This window comes from Symsagittifera roscoffensis, chromosome 9 (assembly GCF_963678635.1).
Source record: "Symsagittifera roscoffensis chromosome 9, txSymRosc1.1, whole genome shotgun sequence".
Taxonomy (NCBI): domain Eukaryota; kingdom Metazoa; phylum Xenacoelomorpha; order Acoela; family Convolutidae; genus Symsagittifera; species Symsagittifera roscoffensis.
Window position 1 is genome coordinate 43,682,679 of NC_087070.1, and position 24,558 is coordinate 43,707,236.

Consider the following 24,558-nt stretch of genomic DNA (forward strand, 5'->3'; position numbering starts at 1 on the left):
TACTGATTTATTGCGGCTGCTGAAGTCCTCTTGGAGAGTCAACTAATTTCTAAGTTAAATTCAAATCTCTCTGGTGCTGAAATTACAAGTAATTTCAGCACTTACAAATAAGTGGGTTGTTAGTTAGATGGATCATGATTGGTTAATATTAAATACTTTACAGTGGTAAAATATCTAATTTATCCAATCATAAAATGTAGTTTAGATCTGGTTCCAGGAGGTTCATGGAACAAATGCTGTTACAAAGGAGAGAAGTTGTCTTAAATGTTGTCATTATTTTTGAAAGCTAAGACTTTGAAAACGATCATATTTTTAAAATCTAATATTTCTGTAAAAGCACAGTCCAATATAGTCCATTATAATTATTGTAATCCAATTGAAATCCATTATATTGGATTATGATAAATAAATGTCTCAATATTTTGGTGGAGGGGGTAGGGGGACAAAATCGATAAATAATTTTATAGATATTTTGAATGCGGAAGCGAAAATTTTCAAACATGCTCTTTTGGTGAAACCTCGAGCTTTCGAGTTTTTTTGGGCAGGTCGAGCTCTTTCAAACTATTATGAGAAATTGCTATTGTTCAAAATTTGTTTTCGAAATTGGTTTATTTATTTAGTTTATTATTGGGCTAGTAAACAACAGTATTTATCTTTAATCAAGCAAAACCCACATCTTATACTGTCTCGGAGTGGTTTTAGAAATTTGATTTAAATTGTTATAGATTTAACCCAATTTGACAATGAACCCACATTTTCAAATGACGTTCTCAGATTTTTTAGCCCTCTGGTACGGAGGCTACTCTTTTTTGCCAGTTTTACTGGTCGCCAACACCGGAATCTGTTTTGTGGTGTCCTATCTCATAGCTTACGGCCAGGGTCATATTTTCCCATTCTGGCCTTATATTTCAGACGCCGGCGCTCACGCCCCTGAAAGCTGCTATTTCGGCCAACTTCTCAATATTTCGGCTATGTGTGCTATCGTCTTCGGAGTGCTTCGCTATTGGATGATCAAAGCATACATGGAACGTGAGCTAATTTCGACCAACGTGAACTGGATTATGAACAAACTAGGACTGATTTTGATGGTTTTGGCGGGATTCGGGATGTCAATGGTGGCCAATTTCCAGGAATCACATGTTTCTCAACTTCACTTCATTGGAGCTGCGATGACCTTTGGGCTTGGTGGATTTTATGTACTCAGTAAGAAAGCTTATGTTTATGTTACATACAAATCGAGAAAGTTAGATGAAGCAAGAATAGAAAAATAGTTGATTAAAAGAGAAACAAATTTAAAAAATATTTAAAAAAGTCATTTCAATGCAGGTTCTATATTTGGTCATACCATCAGGTTTATAATGATGTCAAAAATTTATTTGCAAAACAGCTCACGGGAATTTGATTTAGGGCGATTTTGGAACAGGGGTAAAAAAAAGGGGGAGGGGGATTTGGTTTAAGAAAACTTCGAACAAACTATAATAATAATAATTGTTGTTCCTGCGAATCGCAGAGGAGCTATCAGTAGGCCTTAACTGTCCTGTCGAGGATAGCCCATTTGTATTATCTCCCCACATTCCAGACAGTGTTATTTTGCTGAGCGAAGCTGTTTTTTTGCGACTCAAGGCCGTTTTTTTGCGTCTAGTACTTTTACGTGGTACCACTATTGCAGCCAAATTTGGTCAAGTTATGGTAGACCTGAAGCTGGAGGTCAAGTGAGAGCTCGTCCTCACACACTATCATTGCCATGGCATGGGATCGAATACACGATCTGACGATTTCAAAGTGAACGATTTTAAATTTGCGACCATTCACTTCTTAGAGGCCGAGCAAAATAATTTTCTGTTCACTGTAAAGACCCTAAAAAAAGTTTGCGCCGCAGGTGAGTGTTTGAAAAAAAAACAGATCATATGGGCGTTTGTCGGAATTTTTTCACCAAACGATTGCGATTTTCGGCGCGCGCTCCCCCTCATAGTTTTTAAATTGGGAGCCTTTAAGAAAAATAGTACTTAAGGGGGACTCTTTGGGTCGGCAGATGGTCGATTCCCTTAGAAGGGAAAATGTCCCCTGCCAACTGACCACATAAATCTCCACTGTTTGAGAGCATATGAATATCCTCAAGTTATGATTAAATATTTCTGACAAGGTCACATTTTATATACTAAATTTTAGTTTTTTTTTTCTATGTCAATTGATTTGTTTCAGCCGAGAGTTTCAACTCATATACCCTGCGACCCGTGTTCTCAAGTCGAAGAGTGCCCTTAATCCGAACACTCCTCGGAGTGTCGTCGCTACTCGTGATCGGAATATCAGTTGGCGCCTCAATGGTAGCCTCTACCCAATGGGAAGACGCCATGCGCACACCCTCCCACAGTCAATACGAATGGCAAAAAGGAGACCCTGGATACATCTGGCACGTGATTTCAACTGGGTGCGAATGGGCATCGGGGACATTTTTCCTCCTGTTTTTTGTCACCATGATACCAGAGTTTAGATGTTTTTCATTGGACGTGAATATTCAACTAAACCACAGCCTTCTAAATGTGAACATTTCTGAACAAGAAAACTGAACATGGTTTTTTGAAAATTACAGGAGATATCAGAATTTAAAATATATTTATGACCCCGTGACTATTTTTCTGAACAAGGTCAATGCAAATTAATTTCCGAGCCTTTGCTTAAAATACACAAACCCACCCTGATTTGATAAATTTTATATTTTACAGTTCAAATTTGAATTAGCTTAAAATCTTGTAAAATTGTTTATTTTATGTTGTCAGCTATACTCTCAAAAAATTTGATATGTATTTAACAATCCTAGATTAGTAGATTTTAATAGATCAGCAAAATACGTTGAACAAAAGAAATAGTTTTTTTTTTCAACTTTAAGCTTACAATTTGAATGAACCCTTATCTTGTAATCTGATTTTATCATCAGAAACAGCAAATAAATTTATACTTTTCTCTCGTTAACGGATAGCTTGTAAATTGGACCATAGGAGTTGAACTCCAAAAAATGATACGTTTTGATTTTTGGTGGAAATAATAAAAAGTGATTTAATTTAGTTGCCTTTTTTATTGCCATCAAAAAAGTCAAAACGTTTTTAAGTTATCACTAACTCCCATGGTCCAATCTAAAAACTTTCCGCTAACAAAAAAAAGAAAATGAAGGTATTTTGTCTGTTAATATATATCAGATTTCAAAAAAACTTTACATTCAAAATCAATTATTTTTTAACAGAGAGAGGAAGTAAAACAGTCAGAAAGGCAAGAGATAAAGATGTGACAACGTGCCCTAAACTTGACTTTGGAAAAATGAATTATTTGTGCAGTTGGATTGGTACTTGGTTGAAAAAAGGAAATATTCAGACGAAATGACACAAGGACTACAAATGAGCTTTAATTTAAAACGAATTCTTCCATCGAGCTTGAGTGGCTCATATTCTTCAAAAATACCTCTGAAGAATTGTGTAGTGTCGTCTTGAAATACCATCTTGAACAGTTGTCGTCGTATCAGCTGTCGTCCTAACTGCCGGACGCCAGCTGGATTTTGTTACTTCTACAGACTAATTCAATTAGTGGCGAGCGCAAATTTTTTTTTGGCCGGGTATCGGTTAGTAAAAAATTTAATCCGAATTTTGGCCGTCTTTGCTTCAACTCTTACTAAATTGATTTTTCAAGCTGACATAAAAGCTCATAAAACTCATATTTTGAAAAGAAAAAATCTTCGCCTTTGGCAAACTGCTTCGAGAAAGCAGGCAAAATTTTGTCTTTGGCTTACTTTTTGGAAAGTTTTAAGCGAAAAATGGCAGTTTTTGGCAAGCTCACCCCTTCAAAAAAGTATATAATTGGGGCAAAGGCTATTTAGAAAAAAGCAGACTGGTAGGTCAAATAATAAATAATTGTTGTAAAGAAGTACTAATAGAGGACTCCATTTTAATCATTTGGGAACAAGAATAGCAGCAGAGATGTTAGAACAATGTTGGATTCAATTTTGGAATAGAAACTTCCGACAAAATTATTCACTACATTATTTTTGATAACAAATTGGAGGTCTGAACTATGAAAGAAGCCTTTGTTGCTAGTATATTGGGTTTTTTTAAACTGTGAAATCCAATAAGTTTGTCATCCGGTACGGATAGATAAACTTAGCATCATTGATGCATACATTTATGTTTGACCTATTTTTACAAATCCAATGACAGGTTTGGTCAGGTGACTTTGGTCAGCCCATTCTGGGAGAAAGCTTTGGCTGAACCACCTCTCGAGTGGTTAAAATGGGCAGCAATATTCGAACTGGCAGTATTTGCAAAGGACGGAATCGAAGTAAGAAATCTACAAAGAAATAAACCACCACTAGTTGAGCCTACAGAACCCATCTATGAACTGAGATAACGGGAGAAACGGAAACCCAAAAAAACGGGCAAGTTAGAAATCAAGAAAAGAGAGTCGGCTGCAAGAAATTTAATAACAACCTTAGAAGATATTTTTGTCACAACCAAAATTGTAGCGTTTGAAAGATACAACTTCATTCGTAGAAAACAAAAGAAAACGGAACGCCTTGAACAATTTCTTGCAGATCTAGTTGAACTGGCTTCAAGTGCCGACTGTGGGACCCAAAAGATGAGTGGATGAGAGACATGTTCACCGCACATATGCACAATGAGAAAATTGCCGAGGAACTACTAGCTCAAACGCGAAACCCACAGGATGCATATGAATACGCATTACGATGAGAAAAAAGTATCAAACATAGTCGCACAGTGAAGATAAATCCGTTTGGAAATCAAACAACAGTAAAACAAGAGCCAGTACATTATATAATTACACGTGAATGAGGTAACTATGCGAACAATCAGGGTTCACAGAGAAGTCGGGGCAGATTTCGCGGTCGACCGTATCCACGTGGACAACAACATACAAGAGGTCAACAGCAACAACGAAACACAAACTTCAATGCTCAGTAACAATGTTACAAATATGGTAACCAGTTGGGACAGAACAACTTACAATCGTCTCCCGCAAAGGATAAAATTTGTTCAAAATGTGCCAAACGGTGGCACTTTGCCAAAGCATGCCGTTCAGGACACGTCAATTATATGGGGGACCGCAATGATGAGGAACAACAGGAGGAAATTGAGACTGAAAGTCAAGAAACGGATAACAATCCAGTAGCATTCGCTGAATTTACATCAAATAATGGTTGGGATGAATACCAAACTGATAAATTTTCGGTAATGACAATTTCTGAGGCTTTCGAAATTTAAAAAAACGGCCAGCTTATCAGAAGATGATCTTGACGGACACAAAGTCAATTTAAAGACAAAAACAGAAGAGTTTTTGCTATCGCCGATTCCGGGAGTCTAATGTCGTTTCTAAACAAAAAAGCAGCTCGGCGGCTTGAAGAAATTGACAAATCAGCATTGTTCAAACGTATCCCACCGGAAGACGCTGCTCGAAATCATGCGGAAAAGGATGATTGATCATAACAATTGAATATGGATGTTGGAAAATACAGGCCGCCCCATTCATCATTGTAAACGACCAGAAAGCAAACATCATAGGTAGAAATATATTACCACAGATCGGAATTAAATTAGTACAAGAAAAACAAAAACGAGGAAACGTTGAGACTATATGAGAACATGAGACTATATGTCAAGAAATCCAGTCGGACTGGCAATACCCCCAAGCGAGTGCGATGAGGAATTCGTTGTAGCATCAATTAATGCATTCATAAACATCCTCGAAATGATTGACAATGTCATCCTTAACAATTTAGCTAATCGGAATTTGGCACCGCGTCAGCTGATCAAAAAGCACGTGGAATATAAACGGCTAATAATTAGCACTTCAGTCTCTCAATTGAAAAAACAACTTTCCGGAAATTCCGGAATTGGTCATTTGCAAACGCTGAAACAAAATCAATCCTAATCAAATCAATCTAAAACTCAGTCAGTTCTCTCTCAAAAAAAAACTTTTCAGCAATCACAAACTCAAAAAATTTTGTCAATAACATAAACGCAGAGCAAAAAATGAACGAAAAGAAATTTTAAAGGCGGATTCATTCCAGACGAAGTTAAGACTTTGGAACCTCGAGGCAGAAAGGACGAAAAAACATCCTACTGGCAGGGGTCTTCCGACAGAGAGGAGAGCTTATCGGACCCGCGGTGGCATAAACGACCACCAGCCGCCAGGAAACAAAAACTAACAGACACCATCACTTCATCATCAAAGGAGTCCGTCAAGGACGCGCACGAACTGCTTTCATCGAGGCCATCGCCAAAGAATTTACCAAAAATCATATTCGGTGAATACGCGACGAAAACGCAAACACCAACCACACTCAAAGTGAAAACGACACAAGCGGTCCAAACCAAACAATAAAGCAATGGCAGGCAAACAAACCGATAATCCACAACCAGAGACAAACGAACACTGTGTGAGCCGGGTCAATCCCATCATTGTCAGTCAAGAGGAACATGCACCAAACGAGGCACCCCCCACAGTGACCAACATACAACTCGAGGCAAGCTATCACATCATTACAGAAGGGATTGTGGCCATAATCAATAGGGCAGCAAGGACACAACGCTGTTTGGTAAAAAAACTACAAAATGTGCGTGGCGTAAAATTCATTGCGGCGCTACCAGAAAGGACAGAAATTTGAGACTACTCATCAATTTTGTTGAGAATCGGGAATCAATTAAGTCCTTATACGGCCAGTGTTGGTACACCGTACGTAAGCGATTACACGTCCGCGAGGACATCCTGCTCATTGACGAACGTATCGTCGTTCCTACTGTTGAAACGCATATAAATACAAGAGTATAGATGCATAAAAATAAGAACAGTTGGCCGAGCGGCCTAAGCTTATCTACAGTAACGCCGACTATATATAGACATGACAGTTGACGTAGGTTCGAGTCCCTCACCTGCCCATGTATTAAAACACTAAAAAAGGGGGTTATATCCTGTTTTAATTGTTTTTGGTTCTAATTCGGTTCAGCCTTGATTAAGGCTGATCGTCAAAAAGAGCAATTTGTCTCCAGGACATTACCGACCGGTTCTTGTATCAAGCTTGCGCCAATTTCCATTTTGTTATGGAAGCTGTGTTGGTGAAGTGATGAACTTGTTTAACTACAAAATTTGGATGAAATTAGCCAGTATTACCGATGAATTTTGTTCTGCCGAGAATACAAATTTATTATTGATATTTCGTTTTTAAATCATACTACGGAGATTGAGCGCGCACATTCTGTCGCCCCACAAGGGAATTCACTGTGGATCACAAAGTAAAACCTGGCATCGAAGCAAGAGTCGAAAAACTCAATCTAGCCGAAATAACCTATTCTTGTCTGGACGATCAACACACTCCCCAATTCCTGAGTCGGTTGCGCAACATTGCCACAGAGCTGACAGTATCTTTCGAGTGGACCACCAGCCAAAAATACTGCACAGTGTACCTTATTGTTGCTAGTGTATGGGCGGCCAGCTCCCAGCTGGAGTTTTTCTACTTCGAAAATGACGACAAAGAAGAAGACATTTTGTTTTGTACGTGGCCTGTCTTTTGCATTGGAACTCGCTCACTATCCAAGGAATCATCAGTCGGAAACCTTGATTCGGGGAGTTCCAACAAACCTACATGCAGATATAGTGCATTGACGAAACGGAGGCATATTAACAGGTATCGTGTTCTGTCCTGCTCGTGACTGGTTTGTGACAACCCTCAACCGGTGCCGCCCAATCTCCAATTAAAAACTGTAAGAAAATTCCAAAACTTTTGAAACTTTCCATTTGTGCTATAAAACTTTAAATGATGTCTCAAAATTTTTGGACAGTTCCGTTGGATTGAAATATCTTACAATCTGTACTTAGACAAATTACTTAACTTTTTTTCTCGATACCAAAATTTTTTGGATATATGTGAACGGAATATTAATCCGTGAAATTGGAACATAGATAAGAGGTACTGGATAAGTTTTTTGGATTGTTTATGACTCGAACCCACTGATCAAAATTTTCCGAAAATTTTTGGGAAAAAAGTTTTAAAAAAATTGCCGAAAAATCCTCAGAATTCTGCGAAACTGTGCTGTAACATGACACCAACCTTATTTCAAGTGGTCTGGTAGCAAAATATCAAGCAAAATAAGTTGAGTTTTTTCATCCTCAGGTTTCTTCCGCGTGTGTTGTTGGAACTTAACCAATTTACCTCCTCCCCCACCCACTTTTGATGAAATTGAAATCCAGTTCGTTTCAAGTGAATCAAAGCCGTTTCTGCATGTCCGATTATTGACTTCGTTGCGTGACAAAATTTTAAGTGGTCAGGTACGGTGATATTAAGTGTGTTAAGTTGAATTCTTTCATCCTCAGGTTTACTCCGTTTATGTTGTTGGAGTTCGACGGACCTACTTAATTTTCCAACCCCTTTGGTACTTGAGCGTAACGTAGCCGTCGCATAAGTCCCTTAAAAGTATGGTAATCATTCTAGGAACTAGTTCCTTGGATCACGCGCTCTGAAAATTTCCCGCTCCGTCCCAGAAGCGCGTCAAAGATACTTCCTTTACAAAGTTAGGTTTAAATTTGAACTTTAACGCTGGGGACTCTCAGAAAACAATACAGTACTACTTTCATCACTACTTGTCGCACCGTAACGACCTTGTAACTTGGCATGACGCCATTAATAACTCGATAAGTAGGCACTGCAGCATCAAGTAGGCACTGCAGCATCACTTGTTATTAAGGTGTAGGACAAACATTTGTGCGATTGTATACTGTAGAGGAACCGAGGAAATAGAGGGAAAATTAGGTTCAACAGGTATTCTTTTTCTGAACGTCGTCAAAGCCTTTACCTCTAAGCCTAAGGCTAGGGACCAGGTACTAATTGAGAAGCGGAACCGCTTACCACTCAAAGCTCGAAAAGCTATAAAAAATAGGCTTCAGGCACAAGCTTTGAGACGTCAAGTTCCCCCATCTTGTAAACTAATGTTGATATTAATGCAAATTTAATTAAGTACTAAAACAGTATCTCATTTTATTCATTGTTTTCTTTTTGGTGATCATCCGTAAAACATTGTCAATTGGTGAAAAACATAGACGAAAAATTCCAAAGTAAGATACGCAAGTTATTTGAAACCCGTCTAAATCTAAAAAATGAGCTGCTTAAAGCTCACCCATTATTACTTGAATGAATTGAGAATAATAGTTGCACCACAAAAATTGATAAAGCTGTTTACAAATGTAAAATTGTTTTGGAAAAGCTGTCGACGTCAATGAGCAATTAATTAGGTTAGCGGGAAAAACGGAAAACCCTGAAAAAATTATTGCTCCGCAAGACCTTTGGCTTAAGAAAGTAAACGAACTGAACGATAAAGTAATGCATAAAGCTCAGAGTTACAAGATGCGTCTTGAACCTTCGTCATTTTCAGCAGCCGGCATTACAGGGAGCAAGGGATCTTTACAACAAACTAGGTCTGAGACATTCTCACGCTTGCACAAAACAAGAGACTCGGAAGCCCGAGTATCTGAAAACAGGTCTAAGGTATCTAATAAGACTAAGGATAGTAGAAAACTTGACTCACATAAGTCTGATAAATCTGCTTCCACTCTTCTTACGTCGACTGTTCGCACTATGTCATCAAGTGAGAAACGACATGAGCTAGCTTTAGTAAAACGACGCCACGAGGAGCTGGAAAGGCAGTATCAAGTATCTATAAAACTTAAAGAGCAAGAGAACCGCCCTAAGTTCGAACAAAGTCAGCTGGAAATAGAGCAATTAGCTGAAAGTCATAAAAAGCAACTAATCGAAATGGAAATGAAAGCGTTTGAACTTGAGGACAGTTCATCTGAGGTTAGCGAGAAAGTAGCGGAAATTAACTCGACACGAGTAAGTCAATCTATTTCAAAAGTAGCAACCGATTGGACTAATAATTGGGTAGACTCTGTTAGTTCACAAGCACCTCCTGAAGTTGCTAGTGCGCCAGGTTTTTTGGCCTTCACTCCTGTACTAATTTCGTCAGAACCGACGACTTTCGCCAACCTCGCTCAAGCAATTCACACCACTAATAGTCATAACCATGAGCACACCGCACTGAGTGACCCTGGGACCTATAGTTATGGACATCGGGTTATGCCTCAATTTGGAAGTGCAAGTCTTTTGCCATTGCAAGCTTCTGTCCCATCTGTCTCATTCCCAGTTAATAATATGCATTCTAGTGCACACGTGTTACCACCACCGTCTGCTGTTCCTTTACAGACTATGAGTTCAAACATAACTAATATTGGTTTTGCCAGCGGGCAACCGGAATCATTACCTGTCCCAAAGTTACCGGCACAACCCGGTTCTGGTTTTGTTTCTTTGTGACCTGCATTTGCTGGTCGTGGGTTCTCATCTTCTGGAGTAAACTCATGGCCGGTTTTCTTTTCGGCACCTAATTGCCATGCAGCGCCGGTTCAGATGCAACATAATATTCCATTTGTACCGCATACTGTGTCACCTAATATCAACAATTATTACACAAGTGATGCAAACTTATGGCGACTGGCAGCTACAACTCCAATCGTCACGCCTGCTCAGTGTTGTAATGCTGGAAATATTTTTTCTAATGTGACAACTGTTTTCCCACCACTGCCGCCGCCGCCCCGTATACTAATGGTGGGACTGTGTATTTTAATTCTCCGCCAGTTCACTCCCAACATGTTCCGTATTTTGTCAATTCTACTAAAACTGGTTATCAGTCAGTCAACGAAGACTACGAACCGTCTTCCATTTATCCAAACCAAGTTCGTTCAACGGATCGACTCCTCTCCACTCGCGAATTTGCGGGCTTATTGATTCATACCCGCAAAGATCATCATCCTTAATGGAAGCTAGCCCAGTTTGACGGCAACCCGTTAAACTGGCACGAACGGTTTGGTCAGTTTAAGTGCACCATTGATTCCGCTGTTCTCACCGATGATACGAAACTGACATACTTAAAAACACTTGTCACAGGCAAAGCAAAAACCGCAATTGCGGAGTTTAGTTATAGTGGCGTTATGTACAAGGATGCACTGGCCACCTTACAACGGAAGTTTGGGCAACCACACGCTATTGTTGGTGCGCATCTTGGTAAGCTAAATACTTCTCCTCCTTTTAAGATGCACAATTCGGAAGCAGTTTTCAAATCATTGTCATTCAACCAAGCTGTTAGTAAACTTCCGCCTAACCTCAAGGAAGATTAGTCAATGCATATTGTTAGGCATAATTTGCAGCGCCCAACGCTCTTAGACCTTAATAACTGGTTGAAAGAAAAGGCCGAGGGGCTTGAAAGATTACGGGTACTCAACTCTAGGGTAAAAAATGAGGAACCAGTTAAACCAAAAACAACCAAAGTTTTTGCAGTCAATAGCCAGGTAACTTGTAAGGCTCAGGGTAAGTCTCAGTTGCCGTCGTGCGTTTTGTGTAAGGGTAGTCATGCATTGTGGAACTGTGCTGTTTTTAAGGAAAAGAATGCTACTCAACGAGCAAAATACGTAGCTGAACAAAAACTTTGCTTCGCTTGCCTCAATGGCAGTCATAGTTTCCGGCAATATTCTAGAGATAAAAAAATGCCCGGAGCCAGAGTGCGATAGCACACATAATGTCTTGCTCCATGGAGCCGAGAAAATTTTTCCTCGGAAGGAAAATTTGAATGTCTCAAGAAAGGCTGGAGCAAACAAATCCAAGTAGAATACAAACACTTCCATCCATGCCGCTGTTAGTGATGTACATGACATTGAATCGTCTAAGGGGTCGTTGCAAATTGCAACACTTGGTGTATCCTCGGATGAAACTAGTCTCCTAAGTTGGTTCTTTGTGAAAGTGCATCGACTCACTCTTGAGTGTCTCCGTCACTCGTTAGCCGTCTCGAATTAGTAGGGGAGCCATTCAACCGCAGTCGTTGAGACTCAGAGGGTCAAGCTTACAGTTTCCTCCGAGCCGAATAATAGTGATTTGGTATTCCCTCTGTGTGCATATGTTAAAGACAATATTCGGATTGGTTCCAAATTAATCAATAATGCTGATTTGCAGAATAAATATCCACAATTAGCACCTATTAAGCCCACTCAATATACTTATGAGGACGTTGAAGTTATTATAGGACAAGACTACTACCACGCCGTTAGACCCATGAGTTCATTTTGGGAGACGATAAAAACTCACAGTGTTTTGTTCGCCTACCGATAGATTGGGTCATAAATGGTCCGTTGCCACCGTCCGTTGCTTCTACTTCTTCGTGTTTCAAGTGTTTTCTTGAACATTCTTCTCTGACCGACCAGATAAAATCCTGGTATGAGTTGAAATCTTATGGTGCTTTCAAACTAGTCGATGCCCGTTCCGCCGCGGATAAACATGCTTTATCCATCCTAAATACTGAAATCGTTCACAATAGCGAAAGATACATTGTGCCTTTGCTTTGGATTGATAGTAATGTCAGTCTACCAAACAACCATTACTCGTCACTCGCCCATTTTAAAACATTGGAGAGAAGGTTAAATAAAGACCCTGAATTGCGCGAAAGATACGCAGACACAATTAGAGAGGACATTAGGAAAGGCTCTGTCGTTACCGTCGAACCGCATGATCCACGTAAGCGTTCGGATCGCGAGTGGTATCTTCCGAACCATCCCGTTGTAAATCCGAACAAGCCGGGTAAGTTGCGCCTAGTCCTGAATGGGGCTTCTAAGTTTCACGGCACATCCTTAAATAAGTCCTTATTGGTGGGCCCGGACCTACTCCAAATTTTAATTTTTGTACTTTTGCGATTGCGTCAACACAAGTACGCTGTCTCCGCGGAAATAGAGGGTATGTTCCTCCAGGTAGAAGTCCTCGCCCGCGATCAATTTTCACTCCGTTTTTTGTGGCGGGAGGATACCACTTCCGATGTGGTAGTTCATCAGTGCACTCGCCATATATTCGGCGCACAGGATTCGCCTGTGTGCGCCAATTTCGCGTTGCGAAAAACAGCAACTGATAATATGTCCACATACCCTGAGGCCGCCTCAGTCGTAAATGAAAAACTTTATATGGACAATTACTTGGATTCGTTCGAGAACGTTACCCATGCAATTAAAATAAGCCGCAATTTGGTTTCGTTACTGAAGTTGGGAGGATTGAATTTGACTAAATTTGTCAGTAATACTGATGAAATCACTTCAGTAATGAACACCGAGGATTGCGAAACCTCGTCTTCACCCATCAAGGAATTATGTAACGGTGCCGAAAAATCATCACACGTCTTAGATCTGAAGTGGGACTACGTGAAAGACACATTGATTTTTAGCAGAGGCGTGGATCGTCCTCTCGATAAGGCATTATCTCAACGAACAGTCTTGAGTTTCGTCTCTTCTGTGTTTGACCCTGTTAGGTTAGTAGCTCCATACACAGTTAGGGCCCGTCTTTTGCTTAAAGATATTTGGAAAATCAGTGGCCAAAGATGGGACGACGAATTGCCGGAAGACATAAGAGATAAGTTTCTCGAGTGGCATTCCGGTCTCCCTCTCTTAGGGCAATTAACTATTCCCCGTTGTTACTTCACAGAGCCTGTGGATCCAATTGAGCTCCACATGTTCGGTGATAGCTCGCAGAACGTTTTAGTGCGGTTGGATTTTAGCGTGCGCGACTCTCGAGTTCGCACAAAATTCAAATATCCTTCATCTTTGGTAAAGCTCGCGTTGCGCCCGTGAAAGCGCTATCTATACCAAAGCTATAGCTCCAAGCTGCTCTGTTCGCCACACGACTGAAAGATGATATTTTGACCGCCCTTACTGTCTGCATTAATCATGCCTACATGTGGACAGATAGTACTACAGTTTTGCAGTGGCTAAACTCACTGAAAAATTCCCTGTATTCGTCGCTATTCGTGTCAGCGAAATCCTCGAATCGACCACTATTGATGAGTGGCACCAAGTTCTGAGCGGCGATAATCCAGCTGATACCGGTACGCGGGGGATTTCTTCAGAAGCCCTCAAAGATAGCAGCTGGGTTATTGGTCCGAGCATTCTCAGGACTACTGATTGGCCGTTTATACCCGACGAACGTGTAATCAATAAATCTCGTTTGTAGGGTCCTTCTTGTGATGTTGATAACTGCTGGGAGACATCATCTTCCTTCGTCAACAATGTCACATGCATCAAACATCCCGAAAACGGTTTCAATTGGGAAAGGTTCAGTTCCTACGAGATATAAACGAGTAGTCGCTTTTATGTCAAGGATGCTGCCTTCACAGAAGCATTTTCGCGGTAAGGACTTACGAATCACCGAACCCACTGAACTTGATAATGCAGAAAGCAAACTGATTCATCTTGCTCAGATAAAATCCTTCGCCGTTGAGTTAAAAAACACTCACCGCTGGCAAACCTATTAAAAATAGTAGTAAAATTGCCAAATACTCGCCATTTATCGGTCACGCTGGTATCATCCGTTCCACCGGACGGAGCGTGCGCTTAGTGAATACCAAGATTGATAGTAAGCATCCAATATTACTCGACGCCCGACATAACGTAGTTCGTTTGTTGGCCCTCAGCCTCCACCACAAGCATTTTCATCAAGGTTTAGATTTTATGCGCTCCGTTTTAAATATGAATCATGCAATACTTGGGTTGCGTCGACTACTTCGGTCTATCGAAAGTCAATTTGTAACATGCCGTAAACGCAAAGCAAGTACCATCCAGCCAATTATGTCCGATTTACCTGTCGAACGTCTCGTATATGAGCAACCACCCTTTAATCATACGGGTGTGGATTACTTTGGACCGCTTTGCGTTCCGGTTCGCAGAAGCAATGAAAAAAGATAGGGATTTTTTTTCACTTGCCTCACCACCAGGACTGTACACCTTGAAATTGTACCATCCCTGGACACTAGTTCTTGTGTCATGGGCGTTGAACGGTTCATTGCGTGTCGTGGTACACCAAGAACGATCTGGTCGGATAACGGCACGAACTTCGTTGGTGCGGAAAGTGAACTACTTGCCTGCATCAAGAGCTGGAATGGCATGGCTTGAAAATTTAACCCCCCAGGCGCACCCCATCATGGCGGTTCCTGGGAGTGCCTCGTCCGAAGCGAGAAGCGCGTGCTTTACGATATACTAGGCAGTAGGCGAGTCACCGAAGAGATGTTAGGAACAACACTCTGCTTAGTTGAGCAGGCTTTGAATTCGAGGCCAATCACTCCCACTAGTACTGATTCACGTGAGTTAGAAGCGTTAGACCAAACCACTTTTTGCTCAAACAACATGCCACAAGCTTTTTTTCGCTTTTACCTGGGGAGCACTTCGACCACAAGAAAAGGTACGTGCAAGCTCAGTCGTATGCTAACGCTATTTGGTATCGTTGGCTTCGCGAATATGGTGCTCACCGAATAAACGTGTCAAGTGGCACGCTCAATCTGAATTCACTCTTAAGACAGGCGATCTCGTGTGGGTGATTGAGCCCGATAGTCCACGTGGGTACTACCCCCTTGCCCGAATCGTCAAGTTATACTACGGAAAGGACGGTTGCGCTCGATCCGCCCTGGTTAAGACCGCAACCCGTGAAGTCACTCGGCCGACCGTTAAGCTCGCTCCGGTCCTTCCTTCTTCAGGGGGGAGGATGTTGCAACGCATATAAATACAAGAGTATAAATACATAAAAATAAGAACAGTTGGCCGAGCGGGCTAAGCTAACCTACAGTATCGCCGACTGTATTTAGACATGACAGTTGACGTAGGTTCGAGTCCCCCACCTGCCCAAGTATTTATATACTAAAAAATGGTGTTAAATACTATTTTAACTGTTTTTGGTTCTAATTCGGTTCAGCCTTGATTAAGACTGACCGTCAAAAAGAGCAATTTGTCTGAAGGACACTGCCGACCGGTTCTTGTGGCTACCTTGCGCCAATTAGTTATGGAAGCTGTATTGGTGAAGTTATGAACTTGTTTAACTACAAAATTTGGATGAAATTAGCTAGTATTACTGATGAATTTTGTATTGTTGAGAATACGAGTTTATTATTGATATTTCTTTTTTAAATCATACTACGGAGATTGAGCGCGAACACCTACAAAGCTGCGCCATACAGTGCTGGACAATCTACATGTGACACATCCAGGATCGGCTGCCATGCTGGATCTATTCCATCACGTATGATTCCTGCACTTAACCGGTCGATCGTTCAGATGCCGCAAAGCTGCAAGCATTGTACAAAACAAGGTAAAAGTCTCAAACCGATAAAAGGAAAGAAACACTCATTCCAAATGGAACCTGTCGTAGAACCTAATGAGAAGGTACAATTAGACTTTGCCGGGCCCCTCCCTGATGAGCTAAATAAGGACGCTTACATCTTAGTTGCAATAGATAAAATGTCAAAATTCCCCTCAGCAAAAGTACTAAAAAAGGGTCACAAATACCATGGCGGATGTCGCCATAATTTTTATGGAGCGTTATATTTCGAATAATGGGTTACCTCGACGATTACGATTTGACAAAGCTCAAACATTTCGAGCCAAAAAATTTCAACTTATTTGTAATACAAACAACACAAAATTACTATTCGCACCAATAGAAGATCAGAGAGCCATAGGGGTATCAGAAAGAATGATACAAACATTAAAAGGTAGGGGTAATGAGGATAGATCAGTCTAACACACCGTACAAACTAGCATCTGATGTAACCGAAATAAAATAAACTTTACGAATAACACCACACGGCGTAACAAAATCTCACCGTTCGAATCACACATAGGTAAAAAGCCAAACACCCGTTTATCCAACGTGGCAACAACTAGCTCACCTAACTACCTTAATTAGGAAAATGCCAAACACGCATGTTTAGATCAAAAGAACCTCACAAAGCCGTCTCTAACAGCAGAATTCATGCACTACTTGCAACAATGGTCGGAGGACGAGGTCTCAGTAAACCGACGCTCACAGACGACACCAAAAACACCAGGAACGACCAAACCAACAACAGAACTAACATCAGGTGCACAATCAAAAAGAATCATAGAATTAAGTGAGGATAAACTGAAATTTAGGTATAAAGGGATACAGGCACCAATTGACAGAAACATTAAAAAACGATTAGATCAAGTAGCGAGAAAAACAATCCGAGTGGCTACTAAGGTAAAGGACCCTAAAACTTTCGAACAAAAGTACAAAACTGTTGACCGGAAAACGTACACACCACAAAAAGCATGACGTTTAAGAAACAGCGGAGTTGGATTTGTTCTTGATCCTTTGATCTACGGACTGTGCCGACCTTCACGGTTAAGTGATTATGTCGCGTACAAATTCGCAAGGAGATCAGGACCTTGTCTACGTTTTTTAGACATCGAAGACCCGAATGCGTGCTAACACAAAATAGGATATGTAAACAGGACTAACAAAGAAATTGACAAAAAATGAACAGGCAGCAGACAACCAAAAACCAAACAGTGGATGAAGTAGCCCAACCAAGCCGTGGGCCAAACCAACTGGACGAAGAACGGGTGGACGCCCCTGCAACAATCCTAGAGGACTGAGCCTCGACGCGATAGAAAAGGCCAGGGCAACAAAAGCCACGACAAAAGCTACACCAAAGGACACAACCATAGCAAGCGAAACCCAGAGAGAGAATTCATCGACGACATCAGGAACATCCGCGCCATCACCAAAATGGAATCAAAAGAAAACCCCACCATCAACAACATCAACTTCAGCTACTACGATACCAACAAGACAATCAGATCAGTCTGTCACCGTCGATCGACCTTGGCGAAAGCATTGGGCGACCCTTTTCCGATAAACACGATCAACACAGCAAAAAGCGATAAGCAACCATTAAGATTCAACATCAATTCACCGCCAGATCACCCAACATCGCCGTCAAAACCGAGCTTGAAAACCCTAATTCAGGAAATGGGTTTCTCTGATAAGACACCCGAAAGTCGTTGAGGCGATTAGCCCTAAAAGTACAACCAAGAAAAAGGAAGAAATCCTAAATCTAACCACACCAGTCGACAGTCCTGACAAAGACGAAATTTTATTTATCGAAGTGAAGAAAACTGGAAAAATAGCGGACAACATGAAACAGCACACAAGGAACATGAAAAGCAGGACGACAACAACAACGAGGAAACAAAGGAAAAAGAAAATAGTAAGGACAACTGAAAGAAATAGAAGAAAAGACACCAACTCCCGAGGGACTATAAACTCGAAGTTTTGAAAACTGCTCATTTCTTTTCCCGTTGAAGGGGGAGTATCATCCGGTACGGAAAGATAAAATTAGCATCATCGATGCATACATTTATGTTTGACCTATTGTTATGAATCCAATAATATGTTTGGCAGACGACCTTGTACGGCTGTACGCCGAAGTGAAAACATAAGCAATAGCTCAGACGATAAATTATGTTTCTTAGGAACAGTTGTTTTATCGAACTCACATCAAAGATTCCGTTTATCAATCCGTTCGGATTCGATATACTCACGTTCATACATTGAGGTATGAAAAATTTGTAGTCGGTGAGAAAATCACAATCAAAGAGTGAAAAGCGAAACATTTTTCTCTGAAAGTATCGCAAAACAAAATTGGGGGCTTGAAATGATCTAACTCCAGGTGAACTTAAAAAGCGTCCCATTGACATGGGACGCTTTTTACGTGTTGTTGGTTTCTTGACAATTTAGACAAAACCTGCCAAAAAGAGAAAAGAAACTGCCAAGAAACGACTTGCATTTTGTAGGCGTGGTGGAGAGTTAATCCGTCAAAAAATTTCTCTCCCTTATGAGGCTAAAACTTGTGATTTTTAAGCGGAATTCAAATAGCCCAAGTCAGATATGTCAATTTCGTTATTTTCTGTCATAATCTTCAGGATATCGGAGAAAAACGCTTGTTTGATAAATGCAATAACAATATCAGGATATCAATTGATTTGATTATTTTGACATTATTTTTTTTCGAAAAAAGGAGATTTTCAGCTGCAGTACAAGGTTAACGCATGGTACAACTGTCAACGAGGCATTTTCTGGCAAATCAAAAAAAAGGTGAATCTTGCCTAACACCGTTTTTTCCCGCGTGTTGTTTTGGCCTTAGGTCTTACAAGTTTATGTTGGTGAGTGTTTTTTTTCGGTTTGCTGGCCTTGTGGACTCTATAATTACAATTATATTAAAATTGTGGGCAGTGATTTTCCAATTTTTTTCCCTGATTCAAAGTGTGACATTGAATTTCTCACACTGAATTACTTAATATGTGTATTTCTTGTTTCACTGCAGTTCCTGGCATTCGTCGGCTAAGTGAAATGCGAACTGAGACACCAAAAAGATCGTTAGTGACGATGACAATTGTTTTCGTGATTTTTATAATTGAATTTTTGTGAAATTTCCATGCTGCCTTAGTTGTTATCTGTTTTCTTGAAGAATGCTGAAGATAAATCTTAGATTTAATAAAATCACGCAACAGTCGCTGAATACTGATAGGATAACGGCGATTCCCGGATAGCTAATGAATTAATGACTACTCTCAATTCTGTTATACTCAATGCTTCTGTGACCAATTATTACTGACATAATAATTTGAAAGTTTTAAATTTCAAATTGTGGAAGTTTATAAGCAATTAACCGATTTCCAAAATAGAATATTTGATAGAAAAAACGAATGCAAAAAAATGAGTCTGTTTTGAGTAGACGAAAGCACTCTAAACTTGAGTGGAATTTTATTGATAAATCTACCAAATCCTGCTGACTTCAGCCCATTTCAAATTTAATATCAGTTGCGCATCCATCAAATCTAGTAGGTCATTCTAATCAAGCCCTCAAGTCAAATTGAAGCACTTATAGTCAATTCAACCTTCTGAATTTGATTTTGCACGGTAAATCAATTTTACTCTTATAAAATTTTGAACGCTGACGTCCCAAATGCAGTTCCTTCCAACTCCCATCACCCACTTGCGGCTGTATTGCCGAGCTTTCCCATGCCCCTGTCATATCGCAAAGTATGAGCGTGTTGATTATTGAATCCAAATGGATTGATAAGCAAGATAACTAGCGTAAGCGTGTTAAAAACAACTGTTTTGTAGAAACCCTTTATTGGCGTCTGAATAATGTTCACTGGCTTAGCGCCTACCAAGTTCAAGTGACCAAACACAACATTAACTTACATGATAAGTTTAAAGATAAATCTATATAAGTTATATCGAAGTTAATCTATCCGTTCCGGATGACATTCCCCTGGAAGAGAAATAAGAACGATAAATGTTTTCATTTGAGTTTATAGTCCCGGGGGGATTCTCTCCTTCATTTCTATTCTTCAATCTGTGTTCACTTTTCTGTCCTGGTCTATTGAGATTTCATTCCTTCCTCGTTGTTGTTGTCGTCTTCTACTTGCTTTTCGTGTTCCTAATGTCTTGTCTCGTCTTTTTCTCTTGTTAAAAATATTTGTTGTAAAAAAGTACTAATAGAGGACTCCATTTTAATCATTTGTGAACAAGAATTGAGGGAGAGATGTTAGAACAATGTTGGATTCAATGTCGGAACAGAAGTTTCCCACAATTTTTTTTCTAATATTTTTGAAAACAAGTTGGGGGTCTGAACTGTGAAACAGGCCTTTGTTGCTAGTATATTAGGTTTTTTTTTAAAATAGTGAAATCCAATAATTTGTAGTCGTTGAGAAAAGCATAATCAACGAGTGAAAAGCAAAACATTTTACTCTGAAAGTATCGCAAAACGAAATTGGGGGCTTGAAATGATCCAACTACAGGTGAACTTAAAAAGCGTCCCATTATTTTGACATCGAGTGAAAGTGCAACAACTTAGACAAAACCTGCCAAAAAGAGAAAAAAACTGCCAAGAAACGACTTGCGTTTTGTAGGCGTGGCGGAGAGTTATTCCGTGCCAAAAAATTTTCTCCCGTATGAGGCTAAAACTCGTGATTCTTAAGCGGAATTCAAATAGCCCAAGTCAGATATGTCAATTTCGTTATTTTCTGTCATAATCTTCAGGATATCGGTGAAAAACGCTTGCTTGATAAATGCAATAACAATATCAGGATATCAATTGATTTGATTATTTTGACATTATTTTTTTTCAAAAAAGGAGATTTTCAGCTGCAGTACAAGGTTAACGCATGGTACAACTGTCAACGAGGCATTTTCTGGCAAATCAAAAAAAAGGTGAATCTTGCCTAACACCGTTTTTTCCCGCGTGTTGTTTTGGCCTTAGGTCTTAAAAGTTTATGTTGGTGAGTGTTTTTTTTTCGGTTTGCTGGCCTTGTGGGCTCTATAATTACAATTATATTAAAATTGTGGGCAGTGATTTTCCAATTTTTTTCCCTGATTCAAAGTGTGACATTGAATTTCTCACACTGAATTACTTAATATGTGTATTTCTTGTTTCACTGCAGTTCCTGGCATTCGTCGGCTAAGTGAAATGCGAACTGAGACACCAAAAAGATCGTTAGTGACGATGACAATTGTTTTCGTGATTTTTATAATTGAATTTTTGTGAAATTTCCATGCTGCCTTAGTTGTTATCTGTTTTCTTGAAGAATGCTGAAGATAAATCTTAGATTTAATAAAATCACGCAACAGTCGCTGAATACTGATAGGATAACGGCGATTCCCGGATAGCTAATGAATTAATGGCTACTCTCAATTCTGTTATACTCAATGCTTCTGTGACCAATTATTACTGACATAATAATTTGAAAGTTTTAAATTTCAAATTGTGGAAGTTTATAAGCAATTAACCGATTTCCAAAATAGAATATTTGATAGAAAAAACGAATGCAAAAAAATGAGTCTGTTTTGAGTAGACGAAAGCACTCTAAACTTGAGTGGAATTTTATTGATAAATCTACCAAATCCTGCTGACTTCAGCCCATTTCAAATTTAATATCAGTTGCGCATCCATCAAATCTAGTAGGTCATTCTAATCAAGCCCTCAAGTCAAATTGAAGCACTTATAGTCAATTCAACCTTCTGAATTTGATTTTGCACGGTAAATCAATTTTACTCTTATAAAATTTTGAACGCTGACGTCCCAAATGCAGTTCCTTCCAACTCCCATCACCCACTTGCGGCTGTATTGCCGAGCTTTCCCATGCCCCTGTCATATCGCAAAGTATGAGCGTGTTGATTATTGAATCCAAATGGATTGATAAGCAAGATAACTAGCGTAAGCGTGTTAAAAACAACTGTTTTGTAGAAACCCTTTATTGGCGTCTGAATAAGGTTCACTGGCTTAGCGCCTACCAAGTTCAAGTGACCAAACACAACATTAACTTACATGATAAATTTAAAGATAAATCTATATAAGTTATATCGAAGTTAATCTATCCGTTCCGGATGACATTCCCCTGGAAGAGAAATAAGAACGATAAATGTTTTCATTTGAGTTTATAGTCCCGGGGGGACTCTCTCCTTCATTTCTATTCTTCAATCTGTGTTCACTTTTCTGTCCTGGTCTATTGAGATTTCATTCCTTCCTCGTTGTTGTTGTCGTCTTCTACTTGCTTTTCGTGTTCCTAATGTCTTGTCTCGTCTTTTTCTCTTGTTCATTATTTTCCAAGTCGTCTATTGTGTCTATAAATAATATCTTCTCCGTCTTGTTTTCACTCGGCTTTCCACCGGGGAGGTAAGATTGATGATTTCTGTTGGGTTGTCTTGATTTTTGCTTTTGTTCTTGGGGCTGATAGTCTCGAGGAACTTCACGCATGCCTGATACTCTGGGGTTTTGTCTGTAGACCCCATTTCTTGAATAAGGGATTTCAAATTTGGCTTAATAGGTGATGTTGTCTTGTCTGGTGGTGAAACAATGTTGAACTGATTTGTTTTCTATGGACAAATTTCTAACTCATCGATCGTGTTTATCGGTACGGGATTTCCTAGTGCATTTGCCAAGGTTGATTGTCGATTGCTTACTGATCCTCTGGTCGGTTCAGCGGTTGCTCTTGGGGGTGTGCGCTTCTGATCGAAGCGTTTCGGCGACGGTGCTGAATTTTCCGACGGCGCTGAAGACTGTTCTTTGTCGTCTTTTCGCTAGATAAGCTTTTCTCGGGTGCCTTGTTTTCGACTCTGGTGGCATTTTGTTCCTCCGTTTGTAGGCTCATTCCGCGTGTGGGTTGCCTTTTGTTGTTAGGACTGCCGAGCGTTCTTTTTTCTGTGGGCTTTGCCCGTCTTTTATTTGGTCAGCTCTGATTGCTCTGCTGCCCTGCGGCCTGTTCCTTTTTGGTCAGTTTCTTCGGTAGCCTAGTCACTGTGTCTTACTTGAACATCGGGTGCTTAGGCGCGATGGGTTGTTCAGTGTCTAAAAAACGTAGACCAGCTCTAGATCTCCTCGCGGAATTGTATGCCACGTAGTCACTTAAGCGTGACGGTCTGCAGGGTCTGTATAATAAAGAATTGGAGACTAATGAGACTCCTTCATTTCTTAGTAATCTTGGATGATTCCCGAGTATTTGTAACCATGCGGTGTGTGACGCCGCATGGGTACAAACACTCGGGAAACAACCCAGATTACTAAAAAAATAGAGGAGTCTCAATTGTCCCCAATTCTTTGTTATACAGACCCTGCAGAACGTCACGCTTAAGTGACTACGTGGCATGCAAATCCGCGAGGAGATCTGGAGCTGGTCTGCGTTTTTTAGACACTGAACAGCCCAACGCGCCTCAGCACCCGATGTTCAAGTAAGACACGGTGACTAGGCTACCGAAGAAACTGATCAAAAAGGAACAGGCCGCAAGACAGCAGAGCAATCAGAGCAGTCTAACTAAAAGACGGGCAAAGCCGACAGAAAAAGGAACGGGCCGCAGTATCTTAAAATTTTTCCGTCGATAGTTTTGTATCTTTGCTCGAAAGTTTTAGTGTCCTCTATCTTGGTAGCTATTCGGATTATTTTTCTCGCTTCTTTCTCTAAACGTTTTTTTGATGTTTTTGTCTAATGATGTCTGTATATCTTTATATCTTATATTCAGCTTATCCCTAAACTTTTCTGTGGCTCGCTTAGTTTTTGCACCTGATACTTGTTGTGAAGGCGATTTATTTGTCACTTGTATGCTCGTTGGCTGTGTTGTGCGTCGCTTGATTGAGACCTCATCCTCCGACCATAGTTGTAGCTCATGCGTGATTATTGCTGGTAGATGCGGTTTTGAGAGGTTCTTTCGATCTATAAAATGGGTATTTTGCATTTCCCAATTTAGATTTGGGAGAACTAGTCGTTGCTATGTTAGAAAGAGGAGTATTTGGTTTTCTGGCCATGTGTGCCTCGAAAGGTGACTTTATTGTTACACTGTGTGGTGTGGCCCGTAAAGTTTTTCTAATTTCCGCAACGTCCGAGGCAAGTTTATTTGGTGTGTTTGTATGATCTATTCTCATTACCCCAATATACCTTTTAGTGTTTGACTCACTCCTTTTACCACCCCTATTGCTCTATGGTCGTCAACCGGTGCGAATAGTAATATTAAGTTGTTTATATCGCAAAACAATTGGAATTTTTGTTCCTGAATGTCTGTGCTTGGTCGCACCTTACTCGTTGAAATATACCGTTGCATCATAAGTTTTATGGCGACATCTGCCGTTGTGTTTGACA

At 40.2% G+C, this 24,558-nt stretch overlaps 3 protein-coding genes across 8 annotated transcripts in view; 1 reads left to right on the plus strand and 2 right to left on the minus strand.

Moving 5' to 3' along the window:
- Window positions 1-24,558, minus strand: part of LOC134854905 (potassium voltage-gated channel subfamily C member 4-like) — a 529,156-nt gene that overhangs the window by 401,675 nt on the left and 102,923 nt on the right. The gene's annotated exons all lie outside the window — the stretch shown is intronic.
- Window positions 1-24,558, minus strand: part of LOC134854907 (mpv17-like protein) — a 518,847-nt gene that overhangs the window by 41,236 nt on the left and 453,053 nt on the right. The window lies entirely within an intron of this gene.
- LOC134854499 (DNA damage-regulated autophagy modulator protein 1-like) lies at window positions 642-2,933 on the plus strand. The gene is made up of 2 exons (XM_063870777.1): window positions 642-1,203; window positions 2,203-2,933. The coding sequence occupies exons 1-2, from the start codon at window positions 744-746 to the stop codon at window positions 2,565-2,567; spliced, it is 825 nt and encodes a 274-aa protein (XP_063726847.1). The 5' UTR covers window positions 642-743; the 3' UTR covers window positions 2,568-2,933.